This window comes from Vigna angularis, chromosome 1 (assembly GCF_016808095.1).
Source record: "Vigna angularis cultivar LongXiaoDou No.4 chromosome 1, ASM1680809v1, whole genome shotgun sequence".
NCBI classification, from domain to species: domain Eukaryota; kingdom Viridiplantae; phylum Streptophyta; class Magnoliopsida; order Fabales; family Fabaceae; genus Vigna; species Vigna angularis.
In genome coordinates, this window is record NC_068970.1 from 49,374,088 (window position 1) to 49,394,196 (window position 20,109).

The 20,109-nt window shown below is 29.8% G+C and overlaps 1 protein-coding gene across 1 annotated transcript; it reads left to right on the forward strand.

Annotated features, from left to right (window-relative positions):
- The first annotated feature begins 906 nt into the window (after positions 1-906).
- On the forward strand, positions 907-3,951 carry LOC108326616 (ABC transporter G family member 1). The gene is made up of 8 exons (XM_017560217.2): positions 907-1,186; positions 1,676-1,755; positions 1,842-2,312; positions 2,411-2,497; positions 2,568-2,693; positions 2,782-2,976; positions 3,074-3,162; positions 3,357-3,951. The coding sequence occupies exons 1-8, from the start codon at positions 910-912 to the stop codon at positions 3,949-3,951; spliced, it is 1,920 nt and encodes a 639-aa protein (XP_017415706.2). The 5' UTR covers positions 907-909.
- Positions 3,952-20,109: the final 16,158 nt, after the last annotated feature.

Sequence of the window (20,109 nt, forward strand, 5' to 3'; positions counted from 1 at the left end):
ATAAATTTTGAACACAATTTCAATTTTGTCAAGGTATTCCATTTATTTATCTGTCATAATAACTGTTACTTTTATTTTGAAAATTTCACCAGTAAACTTATTATGATAAGTGTACTACCCTTATCATATCATCATAATAAGTGGTCATAAATCCACTTTTTCCATTTGGTGAAAGTATAAAAAGGAAAGAATGGGTATGGTTCTAAAAAATATTATCCAAGTGAAACACTTGAAAGTTTTATGTAATTTGTGTATTGATCATCATCAATTTTGGTTTAAGGATATTTCCATGTTTCCATCTTGTATTACAAAATGCAAGTATAACATTTTTAAAGAATAAATCTTAATTATTTATAACTTCTTAATATATATAAGTTCTATTGGTCTTTATTTTGATAATTGTAATCCTGGATCTCCAATATTAAATTATTAATAACATTCTTATCTTAATTTTCAAAATCTTCAATGTTTAATTATTTAATCTTCAGTGATATAATAAATCAAAACAATGTTGTTAACACGTTTATTTAGGATAACTTTCCTTAAAAACATCCCTTGACAACTAGAAACTAATTAAATAATTGGAACGTGTTTGTAGAAAAATCGTCTCCCTTTTAGTTTCCATATTCGATTAAGATTTAAAATCTCATAACAGAAAAAACTATGTAATATTTCTTAAACAATGTATAACGTTAATGTGATGTTTACTAAACAATTGAAAGAAGTGAAGTGTTATATACGGTTGATGTCATTGTGGCTTCAATGCCTTTTGTCAAACGTTGTTGTGCACTTAAATTTGATTTTGTGTGACAGCAGTTTTTATACGATAATGTAAGGAAGCCATATCCCTCCACCACCTACCTCTGTCGCAAACACAACCAAACATCATCGTATTGATTGAAAGAGATCATGAATGTTCTTCTTAGTAAATATGGATCACCCAATAGTAGTCCTGCTCCTTTGATTATGCAGTCGAAGCAGGAGTTGGTTGGCACTGTTGAGGAAGAAAGAAAGGAAGAGGGAATGTTCCTGACATGGGAGGATTTGCAGGTGACAGTTCCAAATGGAAGGAAAGGTAGGAAACCGATTCTTAAGGCTCTAACTGGTTATGCCAAGCCAGGGCAACTTTTGGCAGTAATGGGTCCTTCTGGCTGTGGCAAATCAACACTTCTTGATGCCTTAGCAGGTGAATGCTTTTTTTTCTCTTTTCTTGCTATGATTGGAACATCATTGAATCTTTTGTATAATTGGAATCGAATTAAATTTTCTGACAGTATTTCAACTAGGAAATTTGAATTAACTTTTGTTTTAAATTTTAAAACAAAAAAAATATAATTCTTCTAATTCATGATAAGTTTATTTTATATGTTAAATGATATTTTAGACCAACTTATATTATTTAACCCGAAAAAAAAAATTGTGTCGTTAAATTAAAGAGAATTATGTTAAGTTTTGAACCAAAATGAATTAAAATTTGAATATACAAAATTAAAGTATTAAAGGATATATGAAGGAGTAATAATACATTGATCCTCATTGCATCCTATATAATCATTCTAATTACCTCACCATGGGAACTTCTAATTGTGAAGAGTTGGTTTAGAAACAAAGGGCATTTTGGTATAGAAAAATTGTGGACAAGCTGTTTGGTTTAATCCTTCTGAAAAATCTGCAGGAAGACTGGTTTCAAGCTCAAAGCAAACAGGGAAAATTCTAATTAATGGCCATAAACATGAACTGGCTTATGGAACATCTGTAAGTGAAATCCCTCAAAAGGCTTTTGTTTGAAGAAAATGAAATCTAATTAATCTCTTATTCATATTAATACCTTGTGAAAGCAGGCATACGTGACACATGATGATGCTGTGTTATCAACATTAACAGTAGGAGAAGCAGTGTCCTATTCAGCTCATCTCCAATTTCCAGAGTCAATGTCCAACAAAGAGAAGAAAGAGAGAGTAGATTTTACAATCAGACAAATGGGTCTACAAGAGACCACTCACACAAGGATTAAAGGGAAGGCTTCTAAAGGCCTTAGTGAGGGGCAAAAGAGGAGACTTGCCATTTGTATTCAGATTCTTACAAGCCCCAAACTTCTCCTTCTTGATGAACCAACCAGTGGCCTTGACAGTGCAGCTTCCTACTATGTCATGAGCAGAATTGCAAGCCTAAAGATAAGAGATGGCATCAAAAGAACAATTGTTGCATCCATCCATCAGCCCAGCAGTGAAGTTTTTGAGCTTTTTGATCATCTTTGTCTTCTGTCTTCAGGTGAAACAGTATATTTTGGCACCACTTCTGCTGCAACCGAGGTTTGTAGCTGAATTAATCATGAACATTGTATATAAGAACAAATTCATTTCAGATTATAGCTTCTAATTGATTGTATTGTATTCTTGATTGAATGTAGTTTTTTGCTTCTAATGGCTTTCCTTGTCCACCTCTCCACAACCCTTCTGATCATTTCTTGAGGATCATAAACAAGGATTTCATACTGGTGAGAAAGTCAACACGTCAATGCTTTAGAGCTGGCAACAAAACCTGTGATTTATCTTCATTATTTGCAGGATGATAAAGAAGGCTTCCACATAGTAGTACCCGAAGAAGAAGCAGTGGATACCCTTGTGAAGTTTTTTAAATCTTCTGAAATTAGTAACCAAGTTCGGAAAGAAGTAGCAGCAATAGGTGAAAGGGTAAGTGTAATATAACATGTTGCGTGGTGAACTCGCATAGAACAAGGATTTTTCACATGATGAAGGAATAACTTTTTGATGAATTCAGGAATATGGTTTCACGGGGAGCAGCAGAACACAAACAGCATTTCTAACTCAGTGTCACGTTCTTCTAAGAAGATCTTCAGTGCACTTGTTTCGTGATGTAACCAATTATTGGTTGCGTCTGGCTATGTTTATTGTAGCAGCTATTAGTATGGGAACTATATTCTTTGACGTTGGTTCAAGTAATTCATCCATTCAGGTAAAGTAGTTTAAGTGCTTCGGTTTATGCCATTTAAAGCATAACGCAACTATTAATTCATGATAATAATAATTTCCTTTCTTCATGCATATTTCAGGCTAGAGGGTCACTGGTATCTTTTGTTGCTTCAGTCCTAACTTTCATAACCCTTCTTGGTGGATTTCCTCCATTTTTGGAACAAATTAAGGTAAACACGCCATTCAAAATGCAATTAATCAACATGGTTTGTTCCAACCATGTTGTTAGAAGTCTCACATTCACATATTGATAGAACACTTAAAATCTAGTGCTTAACAAACATTATAAGAATACCTTTGACAAAAGAAGTTGGAAAAAATGTTATATGTTCCTAACATGTTTATGTTTATGTTTATGATTCTGGTATTTGAACGTGAGAGATTGAATGGACACTATGGTGTTGGTGCTTTTGTCATTAGCCATACATTATCACCTATTCCATACATGGCACTGATGTCAGTGATTCCTGGTGTGATCACTTATTACCTTTCTGGACTTCACACAGGACTTGAACGTTGCATCTATTTTTCTAGTGTATTACTTGCATGCATTTTGTGGGTTGAGAGTCTCATGATGGTTGTTTCAAGTATCCTCCCAAATCCCAACACTAACATCACAGTCTCTGGTGGAATTATGGGAGTGATGATTTTAACTGGTGGGTTTTTTCGTCTGCCAAATGATCTCCCCAAACCATTTTGGAAATACCCTATGTATTATGTTTCCTTCCACAAATATGCCTTCCAAGGATTGTTCAAGAATGAGTTCATTGGTCTGAAGTTGAGAAGTGATGAAGATGGAGGAACCTACATAAGTGACAAGGAAGTACTCACAAAGATATGGCAAGTGGAAATGGGTTACTCCAAATGGGTTGATCTTGCTATCTTAATCGGAATAATTGTTTTATATAGACTTATGTTCTTGACAATTACTAAGACTAAGGAGAAAATGAAAAGCTAATTAATCTTTTGAAATAAACATAGTTATCAAATTTAATACATGATATTTTTACATAATGTTTTAGATAAGAATGAATTAGTTGAATTGTACTTCTATCTTATTTCAGAAAACTTGAGTATATCTTTTTTAACTGCATTTGAATTTTAGAGAGGAACGCTATTGTAAGCTTTAATAATAGTCTTTGATAAAACTGAAATTTTAGTTCTCACACTTTTTATTTTTTTCATTACCAGCGTTTTTAATTCCTAGTAAATATATTTTTTGCGATTGACAAAATAGTTAGGAAATAGTTGTTGGTGATAATTTTTTATGGTTTTGTTCATAATCGTCACTATTTGCAGTGGTTTCATAAAAATTGTTGCCGGGGTTTCTGAAACTGCAGCCAGTTGCAGGAGGTTTTACAAAAAATGTCGGTAGTTGTTGAGGCTACTTAAAATCGTTGGGACTTGTGTGAATTGTCTAAAACTGTCGAAACTTGTGTAGGTTATCCAAAATCGTTGGAAATTTCTAAGCCTACTTACTTGAAATTTCAAAAACCGTCGGTAATACAACTAATTTTTTTTTTAATAATTCAAATGATTTGCTTAATTTGATTAATAACAAATATGTTTAGTAATAAATCATTTCAACGAAAAGTAATTAATATTTACTAGTAAAAAAAGAGGATTTAAACATGTTTTCGATCTTGGTTGCGTAGGAACAAGTCATAGAGATTGAAAAAAATAGATCATTCATAACCACTGATGAAGGATTCCTCGAAAAGTTAAGGATTAGTAATCCTTTTGAAAATTAAAAATAGAAAGGATTCGGTCTTATACATACACGAGGAAAGTAATAAAAAAAGAAAGAAGAACTCATCCTAACTCGCGCATTTATCACCGGTTTAGTTGGAACCGAAGCAAAAAATAGCGCGGTGGTATTTTTGTAATTTTTCGCATAGGTATATGCCTTGGTTAAAAAAAATCGATTCCTAAAACTAGCGCGGTGGTATTTTTGTAATTTTTCACAAAAGTATATGCCTCGATTCAAAAAGAACCAACGTAGTGACATTTTTGTAATTATTACAAAAGTCTACGACCTCGGTTGTTTAGAGAACCGAGGCATAAAATAACTGATTTTTTTAGGGGATTTAGGCATCGGTTCTTTATAGAACCGAGGTCATAGACCCTTATTGTCTCGGTTAAAAAAATAACTGAGGTAATAACATCTGTTTAGGGTTAAATTTTGCGAACAGATGCATTATCAAACAGAAGCTTTTCTGTTTGTGGTGTGCGTCGTTGCTCTCTTTCTTCGATTTTTGCAGCCATCCTCTTCAACTTTTCTTGCTTTTTTTCTTTCATTTTACGTTGATTAAGTGTTTAGGTATGATTTTCTTTCGTTTTGACCGATTGATTTTGTGCACATGTGTTCTTCACCTCTTCGAATAGACGCTTTAGGATGGTCATTTCATTTCGTTTCAACCCCAAACTCACATTCAAGGTTAGTTTCGTTTTAGATTTTTCAAGTTTTTGTTTGGTTGATTGTTCTTCATACACCATACACATCAAAACATAAGTATATGTAAAACTGAGAGTATGCTCAAAAGAACTCTAAATGAAATGAAAATTTGTATGAAGAACCAAAAAATCATGAAATCTCCTCACAAAACTTTTCAGCTCAAAGTTCAAAATGTAACTATTTTAAATATTTTTTTTAAAGTTTGAAAAAAAAACAAAAAAAATTCTCGATAAATAGAAAACACGTTTGTTTATGTTTATGGGATTTTTTCATATGGTTTATGTGATATAGAAACAATAAGTTTTTTAAAATATATATATACTTTAGACCGCGGTTCTGGTGAAAACTGAAATAAAAAAGAGTTTATTACCTTGGTTCTGGATCCAACCGAGACAATAGATCCATTAATTAATTAATTTTAAGGATCTACAATCTTGGTTCAAACTAGAAAAGAGACAATAGACCCATTTTTTTATCTTTTTTATTTGCTTTACTGTTTGAGTTTTTTGAACCGAGGCAAAAACTCAGAAAGGAAGTTACATACCTTTGAGAGACCTGCTGGTACAATATTGTATGAAGACAAAACTCAATAAACAACTCCCTATCTTGAGGGTTTTTCACTTTTTTATATTTTGCTGTAACTTCCTCACCAATTTGACAAGCATTCACCAATTACCTAGAAAGAAACAGAAACCAATTGGTAGGCTAAGAAATAACGCATGACCCTTGCTGTTCTATAACATAGTAAAAAGAAAAATGAAAAGCAACTAAGATATATAAATAATTAATATAGTGCAAGAAAGTTCCATTTAAAAAAATGTTACTGAATAGAAGCCCATGGATCCAAGAAATTCAAGTGGTCTTAATGGTAGTAACGGATCCTTCGTTGTAATATCCACCAAAATATAAGTTTTAAAGAAATTAAGTTTATTAAAAATAATTTCAATTTCATAAGTCAAATTAAAAAAATAAAAATAAATAAAATTAACTTCTAAACAATTCTTTATTACTTAATATTTTTCTGATTAAAAAATTATTAAAGTAAAAATTGTTAACAAAATGGTAGACATGGGTTAGATATTATGATACTTGTCTTCCTTCTATCAATAAATGGATTTTATCTTCAAATATTTACATGTACAAATTTTTTTATCATTACCAAATCATCCACCTAGTTTTTTTCATTATTATTATTTATTTTAAGCATGATTTCTTAAGAAATCTCAACTAAATTATTATAGCTATCCAAGATATTACTTACCATGTTGGAGCATTTTTTTTTGTGTTATTTTTTCTGGTCTCACAAACCTTTTTCATAGCTAAGCTTATACTAAAATTAAGGACCACATCTCTAATTTTTTGACTTGACATTATCATTTATTCTTTTAAATGATTATTATTGGATCTTATTTACTTGTATTAGAATTTGCTTCATTATTAAGCATATTAGTTCCAAAGCATGTATTTATTCCAGTTAGATATATTTCAATTTTTTATTCTTAAACACCCTTCAAGTAAGGCTGTATTGAGTAGATTAAGATGAAACCTATCACTACATAATCTTCAATTCTCAAGTAGTTAGAATGTATAAGATAAGTTAGAATCAAACCCATCACTACATAATTACTTAATTTTGAGTTAAATTATAGTGATAATTTGCAATCTAAAAACAAATGATCCTGAAAAACAACTTTCAAAAGGTTGAATGAAGCCAGAACCAACCATATCTTTATTTATCATTAGGGGTGGACAAATCAAATTGAACTGCACTATTAAAAACTGTATTGAACTAAAAATTAGTTTATCTAAACTGAACTATAGTAAAAAAAACAGTTCATACAAACTGAATTGAACTGTTTTTTGTTTTATCAAACTGTACCAAATTGAATTATACTAAATTGTACTAAAGTACACTATAAACTGAACTACTACTTATATTAATTTTGAACTGAATTATACTAATTTTAACCAAAATCTAATCCTTTAAGAATTATCATAATTTCTTTAAGAATCCTTGAATCCTTGATCCACTAGGAACCACTGTGGTAATTGCGGTTACCAGTCGAAAATTATCCGAGATTTTTAAAATTGTAGAAAAAAATCTCCACTTGTACTGTTTGTAATTTTTTTATGCAAATTTAGTCTCTTATTTTTTTAATATCTGAATTTTCGAGAAAAAAAATGTAACGTTGACTCTTAGGTTTTAAATAGATTTTATTTTATATTGATATGATCGAAAAACATTGAACCTCAAAATCTAATATATCGGTTTCATCTCTGTGAAAAAATAGTTTAATTAATTAAATATAAAAATAAAAAAGTGTATGAAAAATTTATATGTGGTTTCCTAAATTTAATGACTAAAATTGTAAAATAAAATAAAAGTATATATTAAAAATAAGCAATATTAAAATTATAATTTAGCTAAATGTTTTAATGTTTCAAATAAGTTTAGATGAAAATATCAAGGAGTCATTTGCAATGGGGATCCAAGGCCGTTCTTTTTCTGGACTTTATTGATACTTATGGCACGACTAGGCTCGGCCCATATTGATGGTATCTATTCCTAGCTCAACTATTGTTTGTTGGTACATACGTTGCTGATTTCTCTTTGAGTGTTTCTCCCTCCCGTCTTCTTCCTTCCTCTCCTCAACTTTTTTTAAATTCTAATTTTATCCTTTTTACTTTTACCTTTACTTATTTTATTTTTCATTTTTTAAAACCTTAATTCCCTTTCACTTTCACCATTTCTCTCATATGCAAGCCCTCATTTTCACTTTCACTTTCTTTCTTTTCAATTTTCACATCCGTTAACATCATTCTCCATTTTCACCTTTTTTCATTTTTTATTCTCAAAAGCTTAGTTATGTTATATTGTATATGGTTTGATCACTTTTGTCATATTTTTTAAAAAGTAATGGAAAGAAGTTGACAGTTTGAACAACAAATTTCATGTGATAGCTCATCAACATATGTGGATGTGAGGATTTCTCAATGTGGTGTAGGTTTAATAAACTAGTTTTGATATTCAAAGTCACAGGGTGTGATATATGGTGGTGACGTAAAGAAGGTGAAGGGGACTCGTGACATTGTTGGGGAAGAAGATGGTAAGAATTAATTAGATTAGGTAACGGATGTGAAAATTGAAAAAAAAATAGAGAAAGTGAAAGTGGAGGTGAGGGGTGGGGGCTTGTTTCTAAGAAAAAGAGTGAAAGTGAAAGGGGATTAGGGTTTTAAAAATTAAAAAGGATAAGATTGAAATTTAGAAAAAATTAGAGGGTGGAGGGAGTAACACTTTTTCTCTTTAGTTAGATAACATAAGGTATACAACATAAATTTAAAATATTTTGAAATTATGTAGATGTTATAATTTCACGTTAATATTTTAATTTAAAAAAACATAAAACGATACCAAAACTAAAATAATTTCTTAGATTTTCTATGTAAAATCAAATACTTTTCTAGGTAATTAAATTGACTATAGTCTTTTATGAAAATCAATTATTACAAAAATAAAGAAATTAACCAACCCACCTAAGCTTTACTAAAACCAATTACCTTATTGTTAGTTGTAAGTTTGGTGAATATTTCTTTTGATTAAATATGTTTGTTAAAATTTGAATCAGATAATTTTTTTCCTTTGTAAACTATATTTTATTTTACAACCCATTGTGAGTTTATTTTTATGTTATTTTAAATTTACCTTTCCCTCCCACTTCCATGTATGTCTCTTTTCTGTGTATTTTTCATTTTTTTTAAGTTGATTTCATTTTTTTTAAGTTGAAAAATACATACATGTCTGCATTTTAAATTTGTGTTTAATACTTCCATGAACTGTACAAATGTAATCCATCAACTAACAGCACCTAATGTTGTTTTGTTCTGTAGATTAGTAGAACGCATCAAAAGATAAGGCTTACATTATTTTAATTAATTAAAAAATTGAAATAAATTTTATAGGTGGTTCCACGAAATTAAATTGAAATATATAATTATTTAGATGGATTATGTTATAATTTGCGTAAACTAAATCAAATTGAATTCTTTTAATGGTTCCAATATTCAGTCATGCATTTAGTTTATAGAATTAATTAAGTTAGGTGATCAGCCAACAAATTTCTTAATTTAATAATGTCTTTAACTAATGAAAGCAGTCCAGTGATATATTAATTATATTTTGCATGCACGCATGCTAGAAAGTGTAATTGGACAAATAATTATATACTATATCGATCTCTCTGTACCAAAATAAGAGCCAGAAGAGGTTTAGAAAAGAGAAGATAAAATTAAAGAATAAAGTTAAATAGGAAAAATACACACGTATAAATTAAGTTCATGTTATTAGGTCTTTTTGTTACTTCAAGTAAATTAAGTTCATGTTGTGTTAGGTAAATATAGACTTTAATTTTTATTTCAAGGCTTTTTTTTATAAATAAAAATTAAACGCATATAAAAAAGTATATATTAATAAATATTTCAAAATTTTGTTTCACTAATTAATTTATACTCGGTTATAGGTAAAGACTTAGAAAATAACATTTTAGAAATGAAATGGTTTAAAAATAATAAACTTTGATTATTTTAATATTAAAATATTTTAATATAAATAGTTTTATTAGGAGGAATTTCATTATTTTAAAACACATCATCTTCCTAAATAATTTTTAGAGTTTTGGTCTTTTTTCTTGGTCTCTTTTGTTATTTGTTGCATGTGAGTCTTCTTTCACTTGCATACGTCTTTTTAGTTATATATATGATTCTTTATTGATTGGTGTTTCTAATAGTGTGTCCTAATCGTGTTTGTGTTGTTCATTGGAGTTGTTAAAGCTACCTTTGCGTTTGGAGATATCTTTAAGTCTCTCGAATTGTTTGGTTGTCTTTTACGTAAGGGAGGCTAATTACAATTGTTTCTAAGTTATCAATGTTTTGAAATTTTGTTCTAGGACGCTCGACTAAAGGGTTTCATTGAGCAAGTTTTTTTGCGAGAAAAATGGCGTTGAGTGTTAGGATTGAGTGCCATTTTTTATGAAATGATCGGTTCTAAACATTAGGACTATCGTTGAGGGTCATCATCTATGAAAAGACTAACTATGGGCGCCACTTTTGAGTGTCATTATGCATGTTTGAGCTTTTGTTATTCCATGGTTGTTTGAAATGAAACTACAATGTACTTGATGCATGTCTAAGTGTATATGGTGCTTATTCATGTATGAAAATATGATGATGATGATGAGTATGGTATATGTGTTGGCGTCATTCCATGGACCTCTTGGGGTGATTTTATGGTGGTGTTTCATTAGTGTATGCATTGATATGGGAGTCTAGACGTTGGAGGTTATCCTTTCACTTTAATAATCATTCAAGCTTAGGTAGAGTAGAAAAGGGTATGTGGTGAGAGGTGTAAGATGTCCTAACATACTAACCTTGTGTGCGGTAAGATGAAATCCATTGGCAATGACTCTGCAGAGCAGTAGAGATCACCACAAGTGCAAGACCCTTTGAAATTTCACATCAGCGCTTTATCCATATGATTAAGTATATAATAAAGCTTTGTGTGTGCTATGTAAGAACCTAGAAATTTGAGTATTAGAGTTGATAAGTGTTTTAAAATAATGAGACCAAGTAATTTAGTTTTAAAATAATTTAATAGTATAAGTAGAATTTCTTAAACTCGTCTCATTACTTAAAACACAAATCTCTTGAGTTCTCTACCTTATCTCTGCCTTTTCTAACTCCTATGTCATCTCTTTGACGATTAGGAGGTGCCTAAACGACCACAACAATGAGGTCTACATTTCTACCCGATCAATTTCTTTTATAGAGCACTAGATGAATGTGCAAAGGATTGGCGTATAAATGTTAAGAAAGCACTAGATGGAGTCTTGAAATGGATTTTTGGTGCATTATAGAGGTTTTGGATGGTGAGATTGTAAATTAGAGGTCTTGTGTCAAAATGGAAGTTTTGAAGAGTATTGGTAAGTCATTTCTGACTTGTTAGGGTCCCAAAGTTGGTAAAAAAATGAGCTAGAACTTGTAGAATTGAATTTTGGTTTCTAAGATGAAGAATTAGTTGTTTTTAAGTTAATACCTTGTTGCAAATAGTTCATAATTAGTATAAGATAGGTTATACACATTTGTTTAAGTCCATAATAGTTTAGAATCCAACCTAAGAGTGTTAGAAGTTGGTGAAAATGGTTAGAATAGGTAATGGATGTTCTAGGGGTGTTATTTATACAATTTTCGTGTTGTATAATTATGTAGTAAGGCTAGGCGAGAATAGAGGCTCACTAGGTGAGTTTAAGTGAGTTCTGGCAACAAATTCCACTGGCTAGGCAAGTAATCTCGTTTGGCTCATGGAGCTTGCTGATTTGGCTCTCGTTGGGTGAGTGGAGACTACTCGTTGAGCGAGCTTTTGGGGCTTTTGACAGTGAAGTTTAGGGTTGGGTGAGCTTCCTCGCTAGCCTTGGGAAGCCCTCTATTTGGACTCTCACTGGGTGAGAAGTTTGTGCTCGCTAGACAAGTGAACTAGAGTTGTTGTAGATATTATGATTTTCTCTTCTTTTATGTTTGGTTTTTAATGATGGAATGTTATGTCAATTGCTCAGTAATGTGACTTTAAATGATATGATGGTATGGACAATATGATTGAACTCCATTTGGTTTGGAAAGTAGAGAGTGAAGATATGTCTTTGGAGCAAGTCTTAGGTGGAGGTAATACTAATGTTTATATTGTATAGTACTTATGTGCTCTTTCTTTTAGTTGTATTTGAGATCCCTTTTGTACATAGTTTTAAGATTAGAATTTTGTATATAAAGTTTAGTTTATAGTTATGTTTAGATAATTGTATTATACTTTATATGTCCTCTCTTGTTAATTGTTCTTTCATATTAGACTTGTGATAATTTATGAATAATATTTTGGACTATTTATTTGGAATGTGATACTTGTTTTATGAATGATTGGTGTATGATAATATACTTATGTTTATTTTATAAAAACTCTTTTTACACATTAGCTTATTTTGTTGTTGTTTTTTGTGTTTTCTTGTGTTTATGTGTTTTTCTTTTGTCATGATTACTTTATTGGTGTGAGTAGAGGATGTTGAAGCAGTTCCGGTAAAAGATGGTGATGCAATGAAGTTTTCTTTTTTATGGTCTTGTAGTTTTTTATAGTTATTTTAGATATATTTTATTATTACTGTTATTTCCTTTTTGATAACTCTATAAATATTATATTTAAATTTGAAAAAATCACTTTCACTTTATTAATTTTATTATGTTTTATTTTATTAGTTATAAATGATTAAAATTTGACATGTTATATATTTAGGTAATTAATCATGTTGTTATCAAAGAAATAGTAATCGTGTCCGTATATTTATCTTTGTGAAATATAAAAGTTTTATTTATATTTGTCTTTATGGTGACATCTTATCAATATTTACTGGTTTTCAAATTATCTTAATTTAATAATTACCAAAGTTCAACTCCTTTAAATTGAATGTATTAAGTATTTTTCAATATTATTTTTCTCAGCGCATAAAGGTGTATCTTGGAGTCACAGGGAGATAGAAAATAAACGAATAATACGGTGAGAATAGAGTAGTACGAAATGAGTGAAAAAAATTTGGATTGTGAATAAATGTATAATAAACGCTTTATTATATCTATCAATTATGTTCTCTCTTTTTTTCATATTTTTTTTTTTGCATAAATCTCATTACTCAAACAAAAATCAATTAAATTAATTTAAATATTTTTAGTTTAGTAAAAATCAATCTAAACCAAACCAATAAAATTTTATAATTATTTATTCCCAATGAATTTGTTATTTAAAAATTTAATAAATCCAAAGCCGAAAGTTCGTATGGCATAATTAAAGGTATGACTATAGTGTTTGCTATTATATAGTTTATACAAGCTAATTACATTAAAAGAAAGTGTTGCTCATATATTTTAGTCATGAATTTCTGTTCAAATTTCAAGCAAATTTATATTTTTTCCCTCTTTTTCCTAAATACAATTTTATATATCAGTATATTGATCTATTTTCGATGAAATTAGTTCGTTTTGCATTGATTCAAAAATGTTATTTTCACTTGTTTTTCCCTCACAATTTCAGAATACATTATTATCCTTTTATAAGTTGAAATCTCTGGTATTAAATAATTCGCAAACTTGATTATGATGAATATTGTAGAGTTTATATTATTTTATTAGTTTATAAAGAGATGATATGATGCTTTCAACTCAGATTCTATGGAGGCTCCAACAAAATGTGTACCAATAATTTTTCTTTTTTCAAATACAATGAATGGTCCCATTGGTTGTTTGCCTCTGACTTTAATGGACCAAATTAAAAGTCTTTGATGCTAATCCTTTTCCTAACCCTAGAAAGAAGAAACAAATTGTAAGCTCAATCAATGCTCCTAAATAATTGATTTAGGTTTGAACCCTCCAAAGTTGCTATTCTAATGTTCAAATTAATTTCACTTTTGTTAGGAAGCTTCAAGACATGGTCTTCAAAGTAACAGGCACAAAAATCTTACTTTTGAATGATTACTTTATTTATTTATATTAATTACATAATGTAATTAATTAATATTAATCTGTGTTCTTTGTCCCCTCAAAAAAACCAGTAGCTATAAAAACAGACTGGCCAGTGATAATCTCTTAGCCTTGAGGCAGGTCATAGACAAAGACAGCATGTGACTAAGTCAAATTAATAGAAAGATACAAGTGATGTTGAATTTCAATCTTTTAAATAACATTTAATTTAAAATTTTTATAAGTAAAAAGAAAATCACTCTTAAAATAATATACTTTTTTTAAAAATCACTAAAATTATTAGCAATAACATGTTATTAAATGATAAAGTGTATGAGGAAGTAAATATGGATAAGGGATGAGTCTAATTGGTGTTTAATTAAGTTTTCATTTCACTACTTTTTCTTAATTAATCTTCATTCTATTTTCAATCACAGTTTCTTCCTTGTTGATAAGTCTTTGGTATTCAATTTCCTTTCAATTATGAAGCTCTAAGGTATGTTGTACCATTCAATCATCTAATATAGTCATTGGATAAGACGTGGGGATTTTATAAACTTGTTAAAAATAAAAGAATATTTCTTCAATTAAACTTATTAACAGTGAACAAATCTCTTTTTATTAATGTTTATAGATTTCGTATATAATCAATTTTATTAAAAAATGTATTTGATATTTTTTTAAATTTTGCTTTTTTATCTTTAAAAATCATCCTTAACACATGTTTTTAAAAATTCTGTATTTAATTTCTCTTAAATCAATGAAATGTTTATTTAAAATAAAAAACATTTTGACAATTGAAAAACACTAAAATCACGTCTAAAATATGAACCAAACATAATAATAATATGGTACTTTTGCCCTAAATATTTCTTCTTTTCTTGCATAAAAATTTTACAAATAAAAAATGTATCAAGTGTGTTAATTATATTTATTAATAGTTATAGTTTTATATATAACCAAATAATTAGTATACTTTGTTAACAATACGTTTAAAGCGTTTTGTTAAATATGCTGGTGAGCTATTTCCTCTGACATTCATCATTTTGAATAATTTGGTAATTGATCATTATTTGCCTATTTTCTATTTTTTAATTATAGCATTTACTTGCAGCATTCTAATTTTTTCTATCTCAAATTTAAAAATTGAATTAACAGAAATAAGTGAACAATTAATTTACTCTTAAACACCAAAGTACTTCTATTTTTTTAGGTAATTTTAATGCAAGCATAAAATGATGTCCTTATGTAGATGTTTTTGGGAACACCTTTCAAGAGTACTGTGAAGGTCAAAATTGTGATGCAAAAAGTGTGATGTCGGTCATCTTAGGAGTGACTCCGCATTATAAGATCTGAATTATTGGTATTACCACTGTTTCAGCGTCTTTCTGTTCATATTCAATTTTTGTGGCTTTCTGTTCAGATTCAATTTTTGTGGCCTCATTTGGTTTTTTTTTACGAATATGTCAGGGCCATTGTATAGTGTATAAGACTTTTTTTTTCTTTAAAGAATAAAGACTAACATATAACTTAATAGATATAAAAAAGAAAAAGATAAAGAAAAAAAAAACGTGATAGATATATTGGCAAATAAATAAATATTTGAAAATACGATACAAATAATAGATAAAAGAATGTGATAGATATACAAATAAATAAATATTTAAAAATACGACACAAATAATATATAGGTTTAATTATGTTTTTTCTCTATTTTTTTATATAAAAATATCAATTGATTTTTTTTATTTGTTTTAATTTAGTTATTATTTTAGAAAATTTGATGTAATTAGACCTTAATTGTTAAGGCACCAAAAATCCTTAAAAGATACGAGGAGACATGCATATGTAACCGTTTTTAATTACATGACACAATAGAAGGTGATCTTTGAGGGTTGAAAACATGAAATAGGGAATTGATTCGTGGGATAGAAGGTTGTCAACATTGAAGGTGAGTTTTTGTTCTATTCTCGTTGTGAGTTTTGAGTTTAATGTTTTTTTTTTTGCGCTTTACTATTGTATTTTGGTTTTGAGAAACCAATTTTTTTATGTTATGAGGTGTTTAAATGTTGTTGTTTAGTAATTGTTTTTGAAATTTGTTCAGAGGATAAAGGTGTGTAGTCTGTAATCCTCCATTCGAAAGTTGCGTTTTAGTGTCCTATTTCTATGAAGTACGAGTGGTAATATGTCTTTTATTTTATGGATATATGGATATTTTATATGTTTAGATATATATTTGTTGAGATGTATGAGGATTTTTTTTGAGGTGGTGATCCACCATTAAGGGAAGTTTATAAGTGATAAGAAACTAAAATATAAGGGAAAACTTCAACCTGACCCTATGACCTAGATTGGTGGAACTATTTTGAGGTTTTAGGTGTATTGAAAGAGATGAGTTATGTTGAAGTGAGTATGAGGATGAAGTTGAGTTAGAGGACGGGGATCAGTGCGAGAACTAAACACAACAACCAAAAGTAGAGTTACACAAAAGATGTGTCATCTATAGGCATATTGGACACAACGAAAGTTCTTGTGTCCAAGCATATTAGCCTCACCAAACCTGAACCACACCATTTCCACATCATAGACCAATATCAACCCCATCAAGTCCTCACGCCGAAGCTACTAAGTTTAATGCACTATCTATGCCATCAACAAAAGCAACACACTCTACTCAATGCTACCACACCAAGTATCACAGCGCAATTCTTCTACCACATAACCCATCACAAGGCAAACCAAAAATTAGACACAAATTGAGTGTTAGGAGGGCATGAATTTAGAAACCATGAACCTTGGGTGATATATGTTTTGAAGCTGCAAGTTTTGTTTTATCATGTACTTTTGTAGAAGTTGTTTGAAACTTCTAGGACATATAACAACTTATTTATTTATTTATTTTATTGAAGACATATGGTAAATAATGTATTATGAAATGATGGACCAAGTCTTTTGTGATATAATTATAAAGTACAATATTCTATTTGATAATACTTCCAGTTAGATATATTAACTCTACAATCTAAACTTGAAAAAGATATGACAAACTCATAACCCTCATGTTATCTTAAGGACGACTTGCTCTAGTACCAAATGTAACATCTCAATTTTTCATAGTGTTCAATTACTATAGGATATATCACATTTTTTATTTTACACAACAGTTAACTCGAGGAAACATATAAACTCCCATTACAATTATTCATAAATAATTTATAATAGAAATATTTATATGTGTACCATTTACACTACAAGAATACATACTACACTAAACCAAAAGTGTAAAATAAACTTTGTAAACAAAAAGGAAAAGTCAGAACATCCTACCCTAAGATTCAGCTTCGTTACCGACTAGCACCTGCTCTCTAGGGACACCACCTAAGCTCAACCACTAAGGTGATAATTGCAAAAGGAAAAACAAGTACATATACGAACAGAGACATACAGAAGGGTAAGCTAAATACTAAAAGGATATACATACATTTTAAAACAATAACAATATACATCCATATTATGAATCAAACAACATCTAAAATAGTTCCCATCAAACTTGTATTCCAGCTATCCGGATAGATTTATTAATGTCAGACTCATGGGGAACCTGCACCTATGTATGGTAGAGCGACTTGCTCAGAATAATAACCACAACCTTAAACATAACCATAATGTCATACACCAAGGTTAATCCCTTAAACATCTATGATCAAAATTAGTGACCATAAACTAGGACCTCCAGTTACTCTCCACGACATGATCTCCCATCTTCACTTGAGATGGAGTTATTGAGAGTGTCATGATCATCCCCAATCCAAGAGACCCTACTTCAATATATTACACAACATAACTAACTTAGGATATTCCTCCTTAGAATTCATTTGTCACATCATACTTAAATCTACACTTCCCATATTATTTGAATATCATTATACATGTTACCCGTATGTTTTCACCATACTTAATCATATACATAGCTTCATGTAAGCATCATCATACAATTCACATAAATCATTAAACATCCATCAAGAACAGAAACCATCCCTTAAGGTATCTCAAAGCAACACATAAAAACACATGTAGAGTAGCGCCCAAATGCCCAAGAAGTGGTGCTCAACACCCTAGCTACTATAAATTGGCGCTTAGCGCTCATGGATTGGAGCTCAACGCTAGACACACTGGTCAAGTGGGGCTCAAGGGCGCTATGGTGAAAACTTCTCGTAAAAAGGGCACCTAGGGGGCGCTCAAGCCCAAAGCTTGCACAAAAAGGGTGCTTAGGGGGCAGTTGATCCGCATGACAACAAATTGCACATTTCGAAATATGCTTTTGATGCATCTAAGACTTTTTCAATTGATCAAAGAGGCTCCATACACACTAAAATTCATGTGAAACACATGTAGAGATGAAAATAAACACTTCTTTGATCATAAGAACCAAGAATAGTTGTATCAAACCATTTTTGACATTGCAAGAGTGCCTAAACTCTACACCATACCTTTCATTCAAACTTCTGCCAACAAAGGCTCCTACCAAGTCATAAATGACTCCACAACAGACTCTAAACACTCTCTTTTTGTACATACTTCTTAGTTTAAATTCTCATTAGTCAAAACTCCTAAATTGAACATAAAACCTTCTAAAGCCACCCTATTAACTCATACCTAGTTTCATATGATATTATTAGTAACTCAAGTTCCCAACAAGTCTCAATTGACCTTACCAGACGTTTTATATTGTTGTTCCTCTTAATATACTCTTACTTCTAAAATTCACCTATCAAACCTCTCTTTTTACTAAAATAAAGACTTGCAACCCAAACTAAACCATCTTTTCTCAACATAACAACTCACTTGATACTATTAACAATTCAACAACAACATTCATAACAAGAATCAGTTCTAAACAAAATCAACAAAATATATTAACATCATTTAACTAATAACCACCATTTTAACACAATTATTAACATGCATCAGTTTCATGAACTACCAAATATTCTTTCATATTCAATAACTAAATTATAAATTAACTTTAGTTTCCCTTGAACTATTGAGTGGTGCTAAAAGAACATAAAACTACTTCCTCAGCTTAAAGAGCTCTATCTGTATCTATAAATCACAAAATCATGATCGTAGTATGCGGTTAAAACCATTGATTAGCAGAGAATCTAAAGGAACACTTAGATGACATGTGCGGTAGAAAAATGTTCATATGCATCAAAAAAATGTGAAAATAAGAGAAAATAGTAGAAATTAACTTACTCTTTTGCGAGAACTGATCAGCTATACTAGAAGGTCTTTTCGCAGTGATCACTTTAGCACTCTCTGATCTTCAAACAGATGACCCAACAAATAGAATACCTAGAGAGAATGAAGAACTCTAGAGAAAATTACTTTTAAAGAGATAGTGTGACTTGATATGATGAAACTCGTCTTTTAAAACTTCTATCTATATTTTAAACTTTTAAAAAGTATTCGAGGCTCATTATTTAGATCACACTACTAGTTCTAAAAAGACAATTTTATAGGTTCTAACATCAACCAAATAATTTTTATTACAAAGTGTAGCTTATTACTTTGATTTATTTATTAAATATACTAAACTTAACTTCAATTCAAAAAATACTTTTAAACTAACTCATAAATAAAGTGACTCAATAAAAGAAAAGTCAAATGATAAAAATGTATAGATTTATTTTAGTATAATTAATTCTGTAACATTAAACTAAAAATAATTCGTGAATACATTAATTATTGCTAAATAATTTTATTAAAAATATTAAAAAAATATCTTTTTTTTTCAATTTAAGACATATTTAAAAAATAAATTTCATTGAGATGTATTATATAATTTATATAAATAAAACAGTCATATTTAAGAATAAATTTAAAAAATAATTTTATACACTCGTTAGACGAATCCCAATATATATTTTGTTATGGAAAATGATACTTGAACAACCATTTTTGACAACATTTAGACACGCGCACACGTGTCAAAATCTGAGTGGTCCATTTTCATTTAATTTTTTCAACTGGACCACTCAGATTTTGACACGTGTGCGCGTGTCTAAATGTTGTCATAAATGGTTGTTCAAGAAGCATTTTCCTTTTGTTATA